Here is a 21508-nt window from a genome sequence, read left to right on the forward strand (position 1 = left end):
TTACTGAGCAGCCCCACCAGCATCAAACAGCTTTTTTCTTCCCTCCATTCCAGACATAGCTTCCACATTCTTACGCCAGTCGGTCACTTCCTTATCCTGTTGTAAAGAGAAGTTCAATATAGGATATAGGAGCTCAATAAGTAATAGTAACAATGTAATCTTCATTTGAAAAAACCTTCCCACAGGTATTGTGAGACTTGAAGTGAAAGTATTGTGTGAAGAATATTATTTTATTGTTCTTCAAAAGTCCTCTTTCTTCACCAGCAAAATAACCCCATGATCTCATGTTACCACCTCCAGGCTTTATTGAAGGTCATACAACAATGTGACAATAGACCACCTGTTTTTCTAATAGACTGAAGAAGGTTAAATAATAGGATTCATCAGTTCATAAAAATTGCCTTAATTACACATACTGCACATGTGTCTGCATTGCTCTCAATGTTTATAGTATAGTGTTCCTTCTAGGCATTTTTGCTCATCCACGTTTGCTCATATCATACACATCACATGATGACAGCAACCCATGAGGATGGGCTGAAAAACCAAGTAGCAAAGGAAACCTGTTTTATACAGTACCATTCCTATAATACCATACCTTTTAGTCTTTTGATTCAAGAGAAACTGTTAGGTCGGCTATTTAATTACAGACTTTTGTAAATCCTTTCTATCTGTTCAGAAATCTGTCTGCAGTTGAAATACTGGGAGAAGTACAGAAAAACTGCAGTATTCACAAGGGATAGGTGAAGGTATCCAATTTCACAAATTTGGGATTCAAAACTTTATGGAAAAAATTGGGTTTGGTTCCAATTCTCGCGAAACAAACATTTCCATAGTAATATTTTTGTGTAAAGGTAATAGTGCTAGTATTCATAGATAATATGCATTTTAAATTAAAATTAATCATTTTTATTATAAATACTGTACCATTCTACTGCGCTACAAAAAAGGTTTTATTGCAATAACTGACAATGGGTTATCGAATGTAAAAGAACAGGTAATAACGACAGGATCACAGACACAGACTTGAATGCACAAGAAGACATATAAGAACTGAGCCCGATGCAGGGTTAGGTGAAGTGGATCTGTGAGACGAAGATGCGATGATAGATGCCCACATTACACTCCGACTGCACTAATAATTAGAAGAACATTCATCAGGTTAAGATAAGATAAAATTCTGGAAAGGCATTTCTATATATTCCTGATATGATTTAATTAAAAAAATGGACAGTCTACTGAATACACAATTGTTCTTATAGGATTATACATTATTAGGAAGATTTTAGTAAGATTTACAGGTGTTCCTGTAATTCTGGTATGTTTTCTTTCTGTCTAATTCTGACAGATAATGTATTTAGAAAACACAATAATTTAGCACATTTTACAAATCCATCTGTCAGTTCTCAGATAAACTTTACCTTAGCTTCTTCTTCTTTTTTCACTGATTTTAGGTTGGCTCTGAGATCCATTGAACCCTTGTGTTTGGACCCAAGGAGAGCCCCTAGCATAGCATCAGCTGATATCCTCACTCTGCGCAGGTTGGGGCGTTTGAATTTACCCTTCAGGTCTAGTATTTTCTGAGAGAGGCCTTCAATCTAGCCAGAGAAACAAGTAAAAAGACAGATCAAGTAACTCATATGGTTTGTATGTTGAAGAATGAAGGATATTGGATTGTTTATATTTATATTTATATACTGATGGAAAAAAGAAAAGCAACATTCTCTGAAATGAGAATACTATAGTTATAGCTTATGTACTTTCACAAAAACTTGTAAATTTGATTTAAGCCCTCTGACCAGTAATACAGCTTGTTCAGTGAGGCATTGCAACTTGCCAATCAAACAAAAGCTCATTAGGTGCACTTTTACCCAACAAGTTCCAGGTGGAACAATACCAGATCAGGTCATCTTTAAAAAGGCTTAATTCAAAGCTTAGGTCACTGCAAGAAAAAGGCCACACTTAGTCAGTTTTCTGTGCATTCCATAATGCCTGGAATGTCACCAGAAGCAAGGGTGAGGGCCATTGGCATGCTACAGGTAGGCATGTCATGTGCCAGCGTTGCCAGACACTATGGAGTAAGCCGCTCCACTGTGTCCGGACTGCAAAAAAGGTTTCAGTAGCCCGGCAGGACAGATGACCATCCAAGATCCGGTTGCCCTCGAGTGACCACACCAGAGCAGGACCGACACACCAGACTGGTCCATCTGAGAGATCATTTCAGATCTGCAGAAACTGCCAGCAGACACAACGCCCACATCAGTGACAGGACAGTGAGGCTCCATGCTGCTGTTCTTAGAGCAAGGCAACCTGTCAGCGGCCCTCTGCTGACACCTCCTAGACGTCACACCTGATTGGCTTGGGCCAGACAGAGGCTGCAATGGACTCATCAGCATTGTCATCGGGTCCTCTTCAGGAATGAGTCACTCTTCAGCCTGTTCCACGCAGACGGGAGGGCCAGAGTGTGGAGGAGGAGGTGTTGCGTTTCTTTTTTCCATCAGTACTGTATATATCGGATCCTTAAACCTCTACAATCCACACAGTGGTATTTTTAACATTTTAGGCTGTACTGCCAATTAAGAAGTAAAACATATCTTTTACTTCTGAGTAGCACCCTGAAATATTCAATACTTTTCTGAACTAAAAATGACCAGATAGTAGATTCCGAAAAGAGCCCAGAGAAATTCACAGTTAAATCTGAAACATCTGGTTATACTGTATATTTAGTCACACTGACTTACAAAGATCAGTGAACACTTGGGATATTTTCTGCTTATAAATGTATTCTAATGATTAATGAAAATAGTCTCATTCTACTTTTCAGTTTTTACAAATTAAAATCAAAATACCTCCTTGTCATTTTTTGCCACTTTAACTTCAATATCATAACGCTCTTCATCTATACCATCAATCTTCTGGTGCAGCTGTTTACACAGGTCCTGTGAAAAGAAATACACTATAAGAGACACCTATACAACACAACTGTAAGCTAAAGATAATAACCATGAGAGTTATTGTAAATAAATAACATTATTGTTGGTCTTTGGTTTAGATCACAGTTATTTCTTCCTTTCTAAATTTACTTATAGTTTAGTTGTACAGTAATTTACATGTGCAAGAAAGATTATATTTAAGACCACCTATACAGTACTTTACTTTATATTTGTACCAATATAGCCAGCATTTGACATGTGACACCACAAATTTCGATTTATATATTTAAATCAATATAAAAGTATAAAGATAGTTTATACTTCAGTTTTTAATTGCTTTACTACCTGAAGTTCCTGAACAGACAACCCCGACAACGTAAGAGGAGGAACACGTTCAGCAAGAATCCTTTCCCGTTCAGTTTCCCTGTCTTTTTTTTCTTTATCTATCATTGTTATGGCTTTCTCAAGCATTTTTGTCTGTGGAAAAGAAAAAGAATATCTGTACAAAACCGTACAAACTTCTAAAAACAGACTATTCTTTACAAAGAATTTACAGTACACTTTCTACAGTACAGTATATCACTCATACAGTATACTGCATAAGAACTAAAAGTTGTGTACTGAAACATATTTTACGTATACTGTTCATTATGTATACAATTTAATTTAAAAAGTTGCAATTTTTTTAATTACAGAAATAAAATTGCAATAAATGAGACTATAAATTTGTTTTCATGCACTTCTCCTTTTCAGCTTTATGTCTACTTGAACATAATTCATTGGTTAACCTACCTTTAAGAACAGCCTCCGAGATGCAGGGATTTTAGCTTTTTTCTGACATGTGGGAGAAAGAAGAGAAGATACCTTTGGGGCTCATTGTTAAATCAAATTTAACAACCCCTCATTAATGGATCTGGCTACTGACAAATGATTTGTTGAACTTTTTTGAGGCTTTTAATAACAATGTCAAATCATGCAGGGAAATAAAATGTATGGATACTGTATATCAATGTAAAAAGAAGGAGGGTGCACTCTTGCATGCATTCCCTTTGTTATATTTGGATTGAGTTTCTGGTTAAGGTGGAGAATGCAAATATGCAGAATATACAAAGCCTGGAACAAGGGGCATCAATAGCAAAACGTAACAATAGATGTCTTTATTGACTTTATTCATATTCATTTGTTTGTATTTATTACTTTAAATGTAATTTAACTTTTTTATAGATCAATAATTTCCATTCAAATATGAGCTATTGTAATAACCTTGGAAATATTAGTATGCAGGAGCTCAAAGACAAACCACTTCTTTAGAAGCAAAGACCATACATCTCTTTAATTCTACAATTATTGCTCCCTTTATGTAAGATGCTCTTTAATTTTTCATATCTAACCATTTTGACTTTCAGTTTTATATGCATGAATTGCTATTAATTTCTGTACTTGAAAAGATTTTAATGCAAGAGGAAATATATATTTTTATGTCTTTAGTCAATTTTTGGTTCTCTTTCCAGTCACCTTTTTGCGACTAAATTATAAATGAAATACTCAGTGCTTATTTGTTTTTGCAATTTTCTAAAGAATTATAATCTGAGACATTGATGAGAACCAAGCAATCCTTCAGAAAACTTTCTCTCACAGTGTTGATGCCTCTAAATTTAAACACAGGAAAGGGTAAACTGGGTTTTCCAATATTCCATTCAGTCCGTTGTATGTTAAATGTCTTCCTTCCAAGCTTTTTAAGACAGAGTAAGTACAGACACAAACCAAAGACATGCAATACTAGTCATCATTTTTCTTTGAATATGTCATCTTATAAAGATCTGATGAAGAAACCATAATGACCCACCTGTCCTCTGTTCCACAATTGAAAGATAAAAAGGACAAGAAAGAATGAATTAGTATGCATGTCATTGTTTTGAAATAAATAATAGAAAGTATAACAAATAACAAAAAACTCACCCTTCAGACATGGCAGCGGTGGTTTCTCGACACTAAAAGAAAGTCTTCCAAAATAAAATATATACAAAAATATTTTAAAAGCACGTGTACAGTATTTATGCAAAAGAACAAGTACTGTAAAAGGTTTATTCTATGTTGAAAAGAGAAGAAAGGAAACACAACTTGTTGGCTGTGGAGCCTTCTTCGGGTGTGAGGGAAGACAAAGGTAAAAAAGGCAGAAGTGAATATACAGTACGTCCGTAAGAAAGGATACAAATGAGAGCATGCCATTCAAGCCTTCTAAGATGTTTAACATCTTGTTCTATATGTCCTCAAACGTTGGTATAAAGAAGTACCTACAGGTCTCAGTTTTAATGCACTTCCACAAAGTTTCCACCTGTGTTCTCTGGTTTGCATTTCACAGTTAATCTGAAGTTCACTGAATTGACTTTGCCAGTGGCTTTGAGGATTTTGAATACTTATACCAGGTCTCCCACATAATCTTTTCTGTTCAAGACTTAAAAGGTTCAATGCTACAAGTACAAGAAGCACTTAAGATAAGCAAAACCCCAGAGCCTAATGGTATTCTACCAATTTTTCTTAAGGAAATTAGAGATACAACAAAATTAATCCAAAAGTCAGTCGAGACATGGTAATTGGTATGGTAACATTTGCTTATGTAGTATCCATCAATAAAATGTGTTGATGCCTCTAAATTTTAAACTGAAGAAACTGACAAACTGAACAAAGTACACATAGATCCAATAAATGTTTTTCAATTAGTATTTCGATTATCTGTAAGGTTATGTAAACAATATTTAGAAGTAAACTAGAAGATCATCTACAGCATATGGAAATAAAGTCCTAAGGGATATTCAAGATGGCTTTAGAAAAGATGTATTACTTAAATGGGAAATGCAGTCCCAATTTCTCGCTGAATACTAAATATAGTAGAATATATTTTTATATTTAAAATATAATATAAAATAATATCAAAGAAATATCAAAAGAATAAGATCAGATTCAATTTGTATATTCCATTCTAGTAACAAAATTGGTGTCAAATGTTTTATAGACAAAATATTTGCCTGTCTGTTTTATTTTTTATTTTTTATTTGATCTGAATTAAAATCTTAATACATACAGTATGCTGCAAAAGCTTTTAAATATTAACATGTTAAGATCTGAAATTTTCAGGTGTCTAAATTGTATTGTTTTCCTTTCCTGGTTTTGTTTTGTCTGTTATGCTGTTATTTTCAATACTTTCAATAAAATGAAAACTAAATTAAAGTTTAAAATAAAACAAACTAAAAGCAGACACTCTTTTCCATATTTTAAAGGTAAATTTGCTGTCATTCTTAACTACCAGGCTTTAAGGAGTGCAATACATTTAAGAGAAAATAACCAAAGTCTTTATATTAACTCAAGAGAAGTGACAAGGTGTTACAGTGTATATTTACAACTACAATTATAGTTTTTAATTTATTAATTTACAAAATTAGTATGTCTTTTCAATTTTGACAGCATTTCAATTTGACTAATTTCAATTCTAAACTTAAAGGTAAAAAATACATATACTAGCTGAACAATGGCATTTAGTATCTTTAAATTGTATAATATTAAATATACTGTTACTTATATATACAGTATAATACCATTCAGTTTACCATTTACAGTCCCATCAGTTATAGCAATTGTCATAACTTACCCTTTTGGTAATCAACAGGCAAATGAGTGAACCTGTGGTTGTGAATGTAGAGAAGGAAAAACTGTCAAATTTATGGTTTCTAGCCCTCATGTGAATGGTTCACTAAAATAGAACACTGCCTACGCCATGCTTCTGGCATTAAGTAAATAGTATCCAAACAGCGTTATGCTCTCTCTCCTTCATGTTCTTGACCCTGTGATTCAGCCATTTGGGTTTCCTTAAATGGGAACAAGGACTGGGATGAACTGGACCAGTCAGAGGACCAACCGTATCCTAATGTCCAAGATGGTAAAACACTCTTATAAATGTTTACAGTCATACTAAAAAAAAGTTAAGGTGAACTAAGTTTAGTAAAATGTTAAAAAATTAACAGACAGGGTCAATCATATCAGACTAAACCACAATAAATATGAGATATAACCTTGGTAAAATCTTAGAAGAAATGAAAAACAAAACACTACACAATTTGCCAAGTAAAACCTCCAATACAGATATGTATGCCTTACACTAAAAAACAGATTTACACAGCATAGCAAAGAATAATATGTAGAAATAAAAAACAACTGAAGCGCGCATATTAAACTAATATTATATGGTTTCTGGAAAGGAAATATGTGTATACATCTCTTTATTTTGGGAGCAATAAAGTAAAATATAGTCATGTCTTCAGGACAGGTAATAAAGAAGATTTAATTTTTAAGTTTTGTATTCATTGATAAACAAAGTGGGCTATATGAAAACATAAGAGATTTTTTCTCTATATTTGTAGATTAGTATAATGTTTTTAATTTGTTTTTGGATGATGTGACCTCCAGGAGTGTTAGGAGAAAAACCAAATTTTCAAATGACTCTGGCTATATTGTCCAGCAGATAATTTCCAAACACAATTAAAAATATTCTGCATCCTGTGTCCATATTAAGGAATCAGTCCTTAATAACATTCTGCAGTCTGTGTAGGTTCCCAATTTAACTTTACTTCTGTTGTGCCTTTTTTACACTTTATTACTTATTTACAGTATTATTTTCTACCAGATATATACCCGGGATTCATTAAAAAAAACTTCCTGCACCATATCTAAAATAAATTTATTGTCAGATATACTGTACCAGCATTTTGGTCCAGACTGTGATTTCAAACTTATATGGAAATAGATGCACGTACAGTAATATGGAGTAATAATACCTGTTTAGATATAATAAAGACATCTGCAGCACAGTGTGTTACTTCACAGCTCCAGGGACCAAGGGTCAAATCTGGCTCTGTTCATGTGGTTCTTCTTCAGGTGCTCTTCCCAAAGTCTTAAGACATGTGTGAGTGAATTAACATTTTGTCTGTGCCCTGTGGTGGGCTGAAGACCTGTCCAGGCTGTAGCTCCACTTCACACCCTGTGCCTTCTAGGTTACGTTTCTCACCACTGCATTCCTCAAAAGCTAATTCCTACAGACTGCTTCCTGAAAATGGATGCTGGGTGAAAGGGTCTTGGAGGCATACAGTAGCATATTATCTTTCACAAAGTTAGACAAATGGCAAAGAATGTGCCATGGAACAACATACTTATATTGATTGCATTCAGATATAGCACACAAAGTGAAATACACTTGTATTAATAGGTAGACAGCATGAAAAAGCCTCTCACCATTAACTGCATCATCCTGGCAGGTGATTGGGTGAAATTCTAGATGTAGTTGGCATCACAGGGGACTTAACAACACTAATTAATGGTTTCCCCTGAAAACAATAAAGTAAATGTGCTTAATCTTGGTAATGGGAGAATGCCATTTTCAAGGCTTCAGAGTAGGAGCACATCATTTCAAACCTTCTGTGAGATTTATTCTGTAGCCTAAAATAACAGGAACAGGTGTAAGCCTGCTGTGAAAATTGATCTGTGTACAGTTTCCTGTCAACAGCTCTGTGCATGCCTTTCTGCAAGAGTACAAAAGCAAGTATGGACAGTTGTCACTTTATAGATTTATTTTTAAGGGTTAAGCCTTGATAATCATTAAGAAAATGCACAAGTGTTTATGACAAATTGTCATAAAAACATTATAGTAATAACATCAATGCAAGCTTATTTAATAAAATGGAACATTTACTTGCCCTAGTCACGCATGTTTTGTAATAGTCCGTGAAATAATGGCTCCTAATTTATTACAGAAATTACATCACTTTTTGGGTCATAAATAGCTCTTTGATGCACACTTTATAATATGGGTATTTTACTGGTAAGTACAGACATTGATTTAACTTCTTGGCAACACCATTTCATTTTCTACGACGAAACACCTGACAGAAATGTAAGTTTACCCTCATGTTACAGCACATCACTACTTTAGCACAGTTCAAGTATAATGAAGCTATGCTTTAAATGTGCTCTGTAACATAAAAAAACATATTTAGGCTAAAAGGAAAAATTATATCTTAAATATTTTATAATTAATCAAGATAATCAATTTTGATATGGATACCCAAAATTGTAGTTAAAATAAAAGATTTCAATGTTCCATTTGACTAAGAGGAGCAATTCAGTGACACAGTATTTCTGTAATTCAGTGGCATTTTGTATTTTCAGTGCCAGTCCTGTATTTACAAGAGAGAACAAAAACTTACAGATAAAATTTAACAGAATGTCTGTCTTCTAGTTTTATCATCAATCTCAGCAAAAAGAAACATTACTCTACAGAACAGCACGAAGAATAAATGATATATTTTAATTTGTTTAACTTTAAAAAAAATATTTTTGTTTTGTTGATCTCTGGTGTTATGGTGTTGAAAATAAAAATATGACAAAGAGGATGACAACTAGATACTACAGTGGGGACATACTACTGCTACGACCTGCTTACATTGAGTTGCTATGACATGCTTTCACCATGCAAATCTGTACGCTGAGTGTTTGCTATAGGGCAAAATTTATTTTTGCAACAATAAAACTTTATATTAACAATGCAGTTAATATAACTGTATACAGTATGTACTATACAGGTACATACTGTAGATGCATATACATACCTGTACATCAACTGTAAAGAAACAATAAAAGATTCTCGGGATCCTCTTACCTTATCACTGAATTACTAGATTAATGTTGATAATAAAACTACAAGTCTTTTATTCAGGTGTGCTATAAGATTCTTTGAAAAATAAAAAATGGAACACAACTCAAAATGGAAATAAGAGACTTCTATTCTTGGTTAGGTATTATAATGTACTGTATCTTAATCAGCATTGGAATTGGTGAATCATCTTTAAGATGAAGCCTCCGCTGGAGTGATCAACATAATTTAGTTTTCAGACATTGTTATCTAACTTCAAACATCTTCGTTTCACCTTGTCCAGGATATATTTTTGGTCTACTTTTCTTTGGCTCAAAAATCATCTGTTTTTCTTGCCATCTGCCCAACCCATTGTCATTTTAATGTTAGATATACACAGTATGCAAAGGTATTTGACATTCTAATCAAAAGCATCATCTATTCAATCAGTGCTCATCATTCTGCTGCTGGGTGGGACACTGACTGAATTAGGGGGAGATGGGGGAGATGGATACAAGGTGGCCCCATTTGTGTTCTGAAGGATTTTTTTCTTGGATGCCCTTCAGAGAATTTTAGGACCCTTTTATCTCATTCAAGACAGATGTTGTTTTTAATACACTGGCAAGATTAATTTGATATTCATTACGAAGGAACTAAGAGTGGCACATATACTTTCCACTGACATAATCTCTCTGAAGGACAGACTCAAACAGCTATGGAAAATTCTAGATTGAGTTTTTTTTACAAGCAACTTCAAAAAAACTTGTAACAAGTTGTCTACAAGTAACTTGGTTCTGTTTGCTTTAGGTAACATGCTACTTGTTACTCATGGAGGGATCCTGAAATATTAATGGCCTTTTTTGCACATTGTACTACGTACATTGTTTATTTTATAAACAGGATGAAGACATATTCAAATCAGAATTATTTTGTTTTAACTGCACAGCAATTGAGAGAATTTATTCACCAGATCTTTAAGCATTTAAGGGCAGTCAATAAATAATCTAATGAGTAATTAAGGCATTAATTAATTTTTCAATCACATTTTTCAGAGCTTAGTAATTCTGCTTTTAAAAAATTCAAAAGAAAGGCAAAATTTAAAATTTTAGAATATGCACCAGAAGGCAAAAATAATGAGGTTGTGTGTATGTTTCCTGAGGATAATCTTTTTTAACAAATCTGATGTGGTTTGCTTTTTAAACCATTAAATTTTCCTTTATGATATATCTTAATTTGAAAGTACAGTATGTCACCTATTTCAGTAGTGCCACTGTAGAGGAACAAACTGAAAATTGGTTTCATAAGTCAACCCCCAAACTAGTTTTGTGCATGAAGCAGTGATCTAAAATGCGATGAATTTTATTTTCTCTCCAAAATCCTAGAAACTCTCTGACACCTAGTGGCAAAAAGCTACAGATGTCTCATGCATGTTCTTGTTTGTCTGGTTACAAGCATTGTACAACTTATCCATGAAGACATTTTATACTGTTTTCCTTAATAAAGTTAAGAAATTAAAAACAGCAATTTTGGTATCAGTTTTTTAATCTATGTTTTAATTTCTGATAGTACAACTGGTTTTCTGAATTCTGTAACCTTGAATTTTCATAATGTTTTCTGAAAGTTAAGAATTGTACATCTGTATTTTACTGTTTTTTTGTTTTTGATATACAGTATCTGTCTTATTTTTAATCTTAATGAAATAGGAACAAAAACAGAATGAACAAGGGATTAGAAAAAATAAGATCTTAAAACATTGTACTGCCTTTGTAATAGCATTGCACAGAGTGAAGTCAAATAATTAACAGATTTACAGAAAACACAAAAGTGAAATATATTATTCACATCTCTAAGTATACAATTAAATGAAATCTGACAAAAACAAATCTAAAATAACATTCTGCTCTTTGGACATGCAATGGAAGCCTCTAGAATTACAGTATATGCTATAGAACTCTCCAAGGGTTTCTTGCTTCCCTACAGTATAAAATAAGGAATCACATGGAAGACATCCAGTAGCAGCATGTATCATTACAGTACTGGTCAGAAGCTCTCTGAATACTGCAGGCAAATGATCATTGACCACCACATGTTAGATGATGGCTATAAAAGAATCCACATAAAGAAGAATCTACCATTTTCCACTTTAGTATCCATTATTAAAAAAATAAGGTTACTGTTATAGTGGCCGCACTGCCAGGAAAATAACACAAGTGTACCTTGTCATAATGCTCTGTGAAGCAAGTGATTTATAGTAGGATGAAACCATAAATTCAAAGGCTTCAAAACAGTTGAAGATCTCCAGCACAAATAGGTATTTTTACTTTAGGATAAAAAGGGTTGAAAACTTTCATTTTATGTCATCTGCATGAATTTGATACCAGTCCCTGGTTTGCAATTTAGAAGTATCTTTTGAGGATACACTAAAAACATAGGTTACTCAAATTTGTCAGACTACATCTACACTGAATGATAATTGTGTCATTTGCCCGATTGTGTCTAAACGACAATATCTTAAGATAAAATGAAAATTGACCTTTTTGGACATGCTCATAAATGTTATGATTGGTGTAAAAAGGTGAAACTCATATTGAGCAAATGCATTCCCACTGTGAATTATGGCAGGAAGTGTACTATGTTGTGGAACTGTTATGCATCTATGGTCCTGGAACACTTGTTAAGATAGGGGGAATAGTGAACTCCAGCATGTAACAGGACCTGATATCCTTTGCTAAGAAGATCAAGTTTGATTAAAAATGGACATTCCAGAATGACAATGATGCAAAATGTATTTCAAAATCAACAAAGAAAATGTGAACTGCATACAAAATAAATGTTCTTGACTGGCCATCACAATCTCCTGACCTCAATTCAATCGAACATTGAACCACATAGTTTAATTGCATGAGGGCAGTTCACATACAGAAAGCAAAATGTCTGATGGAGATGGAACAATTCTGACATGAATGGTCCAAAATCCCCCTTCAAAAGTGCCAGAATGCCACAACACAATACTGGAGGAAGTTTGTCTTTGTAATCAAAGCCAGAAGAGTATTTAAGAAATATTAACTACTAGGTTGTTAGCTATTGTACCTACATTGTAACATTTTTAGAATCTTTTAAGCAATACACTTATCCTCATTGTACTGTATTTAGTTATATAATATTTTGTATCTATTCCATTGGGGTTATGAATAAATTTGAATGACATTTTACATATCAAAACCAATAACCCCCTCAATATTCTTTTAAGAAAAAACAGTATTTCACTACAGTTCTACACTACATTTTCACTACAAACTTTTAGGTTGCTTTTTACGACATCGCTAATGCTAAGAACAAATGTGAAACCAATTTACCCAGTATTTGGTTTTTATATAAAACTGGATGGCAAAGCAGTAACATTTTTCATTGTGACATTTTATTCCCCTTCTTATTTACATACCTCTAATATATTTTCTGCTGACCTCTTTTATGGAATTCTTTAGTGGAATGTTAGTCATTATAGCTAACCATTGCATGAAAAGGATCTCCTGATGAGATGTAAAAAGATGGACTGACTTAAAAATCGCTTAGCCATAAAAAAGGAACGCAGTCATATGTCAGACAAGTTTTCAGAACATGAGGAGAGAATAGGTAGCTTTTATTCATACCAGGGCTCTCAGTTCACTCACTAATGTGAGCTGTGTGCTGGAAAATGACCCTGGCTCTGGGGCTTAGGGGTGAGCAGAGGTAATCCCAATATACAAGCAACCAATATAAGAGCTGATTTCCTTGCCTATCCATTTTGCTTAATTCAATAGCATTTGTAGTACTTCAGATTTGTTGTCTGAAATTATGAATGAGCCGCACCTCAGTAACCCCTCTGGTTTGGATGGAACTTTAATTGGGCATATATGATGATTTCATATTCGACTTGTTTCTTGCGTTTTAGTCTAATTATGTTCCAAGGACCCATATTATCCTCAAGCCAATATATTTCATCTGTGGACGTCAGTTTCCAGCACTGGTGGATTGTAGCCTCAGGCAATGGTTTAATTTTCTCTCGCCTTCCACTTAGAAGGAAAAAGGCGGCAAGAAGGAGAAATGGCCTCAGGTTCAAAAGCATATTGCCCTGGGCATGTTCCAAAATTCAGAATATTTTTTTTCCCAGTGAATCTTTATTTTAAAACATGTTATTTTTTTTTAGTCCCGTGGTAGAAACATGATCTCAACCAAGAGTAGTAGAACTATATTTATCTAAACATGTGGATCATAGATAAGTTTTAAAACATTTACATGTATGTAATATATGTGAAGTAGTTCAAGTAGGTAGCTGCATCAGCATGCGTAGGCTGCAAAGGAACAAGTGAAAGGTTTATTCCATGCTGAAAAGAGAGGAAAGGAAACAATGTTTCAGATGTGGAGACACCAGAAGAAGGCTCCACAGCTGAAATGTTATGTTTCCTTTCTTCTCTTTTACTTGTTCTTTTGTAATATACAGTATGTGTGCATGTGGGCATGCATGTACTGTGTGTAAAGTAATGGAAACATTTTCTTGTATCTGATTCATTGAGGCAGTTCATTTCTTTAAACTGAACTGTGAATTATACATTATAATTATAATACTAGAAATCAATTCATATTATTACATTCAAAACACATCACTCTTTGTTAGGCATGAATTCCCCCCTCAAAATTCTGTTGTGGTTCATTTAATAAGGAGAATCACTACTTCAAAGTTTCCATGCACAAAGTTATTAACAAAATGGAAAAAAAAATATTGTGCAAATCAAATTAAATCTTAATTTATCAATCTTTTTAGTAATCAATTTTACATCAGCAGCTACTACAGAGGAGTGCTGTTTATGAAATTCTCAGCAATTTATCAGGTTTTTAAACTTAATTACACATAAAACTATGTTGTTCTATATATACAGTATACTGTATGTTCAACATTTAAAAACATTCAACATGATCAACTGGAAAAAAATGGTGTATTTTCAATTTATTTCACAATAGTATTGTGACTGGTGGAGAGGATTCAGCTGAGTTTCAGATGGGATTAGCAATTTACTTTACAAAGCAGGCAAAATTGCTTATATGCGCAGCACCATACTCTGCTGTTCACAATGAAGCAGCAAACTTCTGGTGACATAAAGAAGACTTATTACATTGTAAACAAGCAGGCTTGTGAATTCATTTCTTTTAATGCAACAGAAATGTTGCTCTAAACGTCGGTCTCAATACTGCTTACTTGTTAATTCTGCATGCAGATCACGTTGCAACATTGCTGCAGTGAAATGTCTGCTGCAAAACCTGTACTTATTCACTCGTACACTGAATTACGTTAGTCATTACAGTGACTGGTAAGCAGGAGGGACCACTTCACATTGCAATTTGTGCAAACTCTTGCTCTCGCCCATTGAGAGAACAGGGGTTTGCAACAAAATGGAGACCATACAGTACTATCACAAAGTTCATGATCTTGTGCCTAATTTTGAGTTTTTAAAATTCAATTAATTTATTTTCTTACCGAAACTTAACAAACCAGTGTTATTAGGACTGCAGTTTGACTATAAGTAAAAGCCCTTTCTGAAAAGGTTTTGAGTTTCTATCTAAATGCACTCAGGGAAGTGGCTCTCTGTTATCCTTTGAGATAAAATTCCAGAACTTTGGAGCACTGAGAAGTCCCCGTCATCCATAGAATGTAAATCAACTTGGGGGACACCAGAGTCAGATGAATTAAGGTGAGGAGTACACAAATAATAAGTCAGATAGGTACTGAGGTGCCAAGCCATACAAAGCCGTATAGGTAATCATGAGGATTTCTATCAAAACCTGATAGAAAGCGAGTGCTAGGACTCCAAGACAGGCGTAAAGTGGTCATTTGCATGAAACCTGGTCATGATTCTGGCTACTAAATTCCGAACATATAGGAGTTTTTTCAGTGTGGATTTAGATACCCCAGAGAGTAGGGCATTGCATTAATCCTAGAAAAAAATAGTGTTGACCAGCTTTTCTGCAACAAAGACAGAGATAGAATACAGTTCAGTATTGTTTCTGAGATGGAAGAATGATGTTTTTACAATATTCTGCACATGAAGGCAAAAGTCAAACCAGTGATCAAATACCTTCTCTGATTTCTTCAATTGTGTATGAAATTCAAGCACAGAGCAGCCCACAGATAGGGTTACTGCATTTGCATTATTACGAAATTCTGATTGTGGAATCCTCCGACTTAAAATGTCTCTTCCACTGTTAGTGTTGCATTGTTAGAATACGTTTTTTTTCACTTGTGGGCATCTGTGCTTTAGAGAAGGTGATTTAGTCCTCGTAGGATCCACGATTTTAATTAGGGCACAGGTTTTCTTTCTTTGGTCTGTTAAGTTATTTTGTTGTTTTGTTAGCTTACAGGGAATTTTTAGTTCTAAAGTAGGACACTGAAACCCACTGATTGTACATATCTTTATAATATACTGTAACTGTAGTATAGTTGTGTCATTTATTGTTATTAACATAAATATGTATTATGTTTTTTCCTCCCCCATATTTTTGTAATAGTATTAAGATGAACTGTATTTAACTGTATTGAAGTCATTCTAAACCCTCTATGACCCTCTATGGTTTCCATATGTTACTTGAGTTAAGGAAAAAAAAAACGTCTAGCTTGTTGTTATGCTTCAATATACTGTACTGTGATTGTCTACAGTCACTCTAATGTGGAATTGACATAAATACGCAATTAATGATTCCAGTATAATAAAAAAAATAAAAATAAACTACCAGTAACCAATCAGATGGTGACTTTCATGAGCAGGCCAAGCGCTAGTAGCCTTGAAAATATAAAATCACGCATTCTTTGTTTTTATTAAAAATTGCATAACTCTTTGCCTTTCCTAAAAAAAATATACAAAACTATATTCAGAATAGCATCCATTAACCTCTTGAGAGGTTTCAAATTAATTGGGTTACAGGCTTCTTATTATTAGTTGATAAGTGTTCTTTTTCTAATGTAAGATGCATTCCTTATTTATTCTTCATTCCCTCATTCCCTTTTGTTTTTTTTTTTCATTTTTGTCTTAGGAGAACAACTGTCTTTGAAGAAAAGCAATTATTCAATGTAGGCAGAAGCTTGTTGGAATAAAAAGTAAATCAGAATGCTTGGAAAAGACAGTTTTTCTGATTTTTGCACTTTGTTATTGTTTTAAAGACAGTTCAGGTAAGGGATAAAGCAAGCATACACCCTTTTATGTTCTGAACTATAAAATTCAGTGGGTGAGATGGTTTTAGAATGACCTAAAAATTAAATTCACTTGGGTTTTCCTGAGGTAAGAGCGGGGCCACGTAATAAATTATTTACAAAGAGATATTCTTGAGCTTTACACCAAGGACATATTTGGCATTTTTTTCTGAAGACAACTCAGAAAATAACTTTTTAATGTAACAGCATATAATGCTGGTTTGGTAAAAAAAAAAACACGTGTCATCTATCAGTGGTTTATTTACTCCACCAGTCCTGATTTCTGAATTAGGACAAACTTTTTTATTTAATTTTTTATTTGAATAAAAGACACTCATTTAGGCAAAATAAGTACAGTAGACTCATCTTCTTGCCACAAGGTTATTAAATGTAATATTTAAACACTAAACAGCTACTTTAAGTGGAGAAGTTAAATACAGTGAAAGGAACTCAAAAACAGCATTTTTAAATTTAATCTGTCAATTGCCACTGGTTTCATTAAAAATATTTAAAAGTATATTTATTTGTATTTTATAGCAAGCAGAGCAAGAGCAAGGCTATTCTTAATTGAAATCTATTATATTATCTCACAGTCTGAGAATAAAAAAAAACGGTTGTGGAGTTGGTTAAGATTCCGCTAGTGGGATATTTTGGGATATTCCCCTTCCATTAATCTGTGAAAGTGACCTGGTGTTTCAAATGTCTTTTTGTGCTGTGGAATGTCCAGAATTAATTTTAATTTAACATTCAGCATGGAATAGATACATCTTCTTATAGAATGAATACATTTCAGTATAATATACAATGCATACTGTGGATGTACTGCATATTATACTGAAATTAACTGGGATTCTATTATACAAAACTTGCAAAAATATTAATTTATGTTCATGTCAAAAAACAGATGCATATCAGACTGTACTTCCAATAATTCTTTATTGTAAATTGCAAAGATTGTACTTCTGCACAACATAAAAATTGCATAACTGTACTACTTTTGAAAATCAGGAGGGGGCAGTCATGCACTATATTTGAAGATATCAAAATATGTAATCAGAACCACAGGAATTAGCTCACCTGGAGAAATTCACATACAGTACATAACACACAATATAACTCTCATGCATAAAATAAATTTTCCTATCTATGACTGCAGTGCTTAAACATTTTATACAGTAGATAAAACCAACCAATGACCTGCTGCTGTACATGACTGTCATCATGTCCCGGGAAGTCAGTTTTGTTAGGACACTATGGAGATTAGTGAAGGCTTGCTCATGTACAGTATGTTGGTGATGGACAAGGTCTGGGAAGAGTAATACATTTTATTAATAATATTAACTTAAAAATCATGATGACATTTAGATCATTAAAAAAGAAAAAAACAGTACATCATTTTCCTGAAGACTCCTCAGAGAAATGTAGCACAATCAATTATTTTTATAATATACTGTATACAGTACATTTCAGAAACTGGCCTATAACATTGAATGGATGAGGAGTAAATCAGTATTTTTCTTGCTTGTTCTGGAAAAAAAATAGTTGACAAGACACATAGATAAACCTTTTTTGTGCAATTAGTCTACACTTATTTATTTGCAGCTTGTGCACCAATGCAGCTTCCCAATCAACTAATTTTAATTCTATTGTACTTTTATTAATTTATTTAATCATATTTGCATTATGTTTTTTCTTTCATTTATGCTAATGCTTAATACAAAATTTTATATACAATGTAAGTCACCTTGGATAAAGACATCTGTTATTCAAATCAGTAATACATAATATTGGCGTGAAAATATTGGTGTAATTGGATGAACTTAACTGAAACAAAGGAATCTGAAATTAGTGAATCAAGTTTAAAAAGTTGATGACAAATCACAGTTAATAAACTTAACTTCTCTTACAATTGTACTTGTACAGGATAAATTATATTTATATTCCTTCCATTTTCTAACCACTTTTTCCTATTCAGGAAGGAATTCTTTACACAGTACACGGTACACACCAATCTGTCAAAGGCCAGACAGACACAAACACAAACATGCACACACACTAGGACAAATTTTCCCAGAAGCCAATTTACCTACCAGTATGTTTTTTGACTCTGGGAGGAAACTGGAGCACCTACTGTACACAAACACAAGGAGAACACACAAACATAAGATAAGATAACATCACTTTATTGGCCATATACAATTTCTTCCATTAGGAATTTGTCCAGGATTCAAACCAGGGCCCCAGCTCTGCAAGGCAGCAAAGCTAACCACTGTCCTCTTATATTTATAATATATACTGTATATACAGTACTATCTCTGTACCTTAGAAGCTGGCTAGAACAATAACGTGGTCTGTGGTATAGTGAATGCTATGTTTGTTTGGAACTTTACATGTTCTGTACCTGCTACAGTGCTTATCAGATTTAGTTGTAATATTTTTGAGTTAAAAGACATGTTCAGACAACATACTGTACAGTAACTGAAATGTAAAGGCACATACACGTCAGTCACAGGCAGGCAAGATAATTGGCAAGATCACTATGGGGCAACACATTGCAGTGCTCCATTGTAATTCCTCAACTGTTGTCTGTGACATCACAAGGGTCAGGAGCCAATTTATTCAGAAGCAACTCCATTTGGAGGAGTTGGTGGCACTGTGGCTAAGGATCTGTGCCTGTGGCTGGAAGGTTGCCAGTTCAAATCTTGTGGCCGGCAGAGGAATCCTACTCTGTTGGGTCCCTGAGCAAGGCCCTTAACCCCAGCTGCTCCAGGGGTGCTGTACAATGGCTGACCCTGTGCTCTGACCCCAAGCTTCTCTCTCCCTGTCTGTGTCTCATGTAGCTGGGGTATGTGAAAAGACAAATTCCTAATACAAGAAATTGTATATGGCTAATAAAGTGATCTGATCTTACCTTATTCTGCCCATTGTACCAGATAACAAACAGCTTTATTAAGTGGACAGAAGACTATTTAGAAAAAAATATTTTTGAACTACATTTTTATAATAGCTGCTTTAATCTGTTCATTATTTTTACATTAATGGATTTCATCATATTAATATAAATATGAATTACTGAACATCCTTTCAAGCAATAACACTTGGGATTATGGTACCCAAGTTTACAATGTTGTTTTAAGGACAAATTCTGATCAAAACAATTATGCTGTAATATCATTTTGATTGAAATAATTGCATACAATTTTTGGAAAGTACTCTCTGTAATGCCATCATACATACAGTACATCTCATTTGCAGCTCACAGACTTGGCATTCACAGTTGTCCAATGCAGTGGAAGTCTCCTTTAAATTCTGAAAGGTCAAATATTTGTGGAAATGTAAATTGCCCAAACGTTGCATAAACTTACATGTCATGTTTTGTTAATTTAATACTGTTCCGTATCTTTTTCAATGTGTCACAGCCAAGACAGGTCATTATACAAAGGTATTTAACGCCAGACTAGTGACTATCAAGTTAGATGCTCTCTTAAACAGATGAAAACGCATCACATGTATCCTCACTGAGGCATTTTATTTTTACACTTGTCTCAATACATTCTAATGGAATTTAAAAGTAAACCAATCATTTACAGTATAGTATTAGTTCCACTGCACAGTTTTTTAAACAAGTAAACAAAGTTCTGAATCATCACTGACTGTTTGTTAATTATGTATGTTTATGCATTTTCTTTCCTGTTTCAGGTTTCATTTTCTGGGTGAACTCCACCAGCTCCTAATGATCAATTACCTGTAGCATTAGGAATGGAAGAGAAATTACACAAGGATAAGAAGGATTTTATTCTACATGTGCTATGTCACATAATTGTATACTGAAAGACTTGAAAAACCTGGACTAATAAAATTTGTGGCTTAAGAAGGGTAAACTGTGAAGCAAACCTGCTGTATGTGCAAATGATTAAAAAAAACACTGATGGAACAACTCAGATACAGTACAGTCAAGATTCAAAAGGGAGGAAAAACAAGCGAATGTTCAAGGCATTCTAATTAAGACATTGTTGAGTCTGAGGGAGTAAGTTGAGAAGAGAGATAGATAAGAAGATGAAAAATTAATTGTGTTTATCTGAGTGAATGGCCAATAATTGTCTCTCTGAGATTGTTCATGTTTGCACGTAACCAATAATACTGTTGACCACACAAGTAAAAGGACATGGTTCACAGTAGGGTCGGCAACCTACTGCACATGTGGTTTTATTGGCACACAAAGGGATTTTTAATGGCGCATGCAATGAAAGTGGTACATGAAATCAAAATCTAATAAGCCATGAATACATTAAGTTAAAAAACAATAAAAATATGCTTTGCTGTTCTGTAAGTCTCTCACACATGCTACCCAATGAAAGCTCTTGGGCATAGGAAAAAAAATGATTCACTTGGTTTATTTACTGCATTATTTTTAGAGGAGCTAGCCTATTGCCGTCACAGGAAAGTTTACAAACTGATCAGTTGATAACATTTTTCACACTTAAGTGTAAAGTCAAACATGGCGGTTGCTAAGAAAGTTAGGCTTTTGTTCATTTTGGCCTTTTTGGAAAGATGAATATGGACTTGTTCAACATAAAGACTATGCTGTTTATGCTCTATGTTGTGAGAGTATCTCTTGTCACACATCAATAATAAATAATAATAAACTTTATTTCATATAGCGCCTTTAAAGGTGGT

At 33.9% G+C, this 21508-nt stretch overlaps 1 protein-coding gene across 3 annotated transcripts; it reads right to left on the minus strand.

The window, feature by feature from the left end:
* Positions 1–4903, minus strand: LOC148829521 (troponin I, fast skeletal muscle-like). 3 transcript variants are annotated; one of them, XM_088923478.1, is made up of 6 exons: positions 4889–4903; positions 3726–3767; positions 3279–3410; positions 2850–2939; positions 1422–1598; positions 1–96 (listed from the first exon to the last, which is right to left on the minus strand). In XM_088923478.1, exons 3-6 carry the CDS (start codon positions 3402–3404, stop codon positions 1–3), a joined length of 489 nt encoding a protein of 162 aa, XP_088779604.1. In that variant the 5' UTR covers positions 3405–3410; positions 3726–3767; positions 4889–4903. The 3 variants fall into 3 exon arrangements, with proteins under 3 accessions (XP_088779604.1, XP_088779605.1, XP_088779606.1); XM_088923479.1 differs by lacking the exon at positions 4889–4903 and adding an exon at positions 1249–1255 and having other exon boundaries at positions 1–90; positions 1417–1598; positions 3726–3779; XM_088923480.1 differs by lacking the exon at positions 4889–4903 and having other exon boundaries at positions 3726–3779.
* Between the last annotated feature and the right edge of the window lie 16605 nt (positions 4904–21508).

Source organism: Atractosteus spatula, chromosome 8 (assembly GCF_055471065.1).
Source record: "Atractosteus spatula isolate fAtrSpa1 chromosome 8, fAtrSpa1.hap1, whole genome shotgun sequence".
Lineage (NCBI taxonomy): Eukaryota > Metazoa > Chordata > Actinopteri > Semionotiformes > Lepisosteidae > Atractosteus > Atractosteus spatula.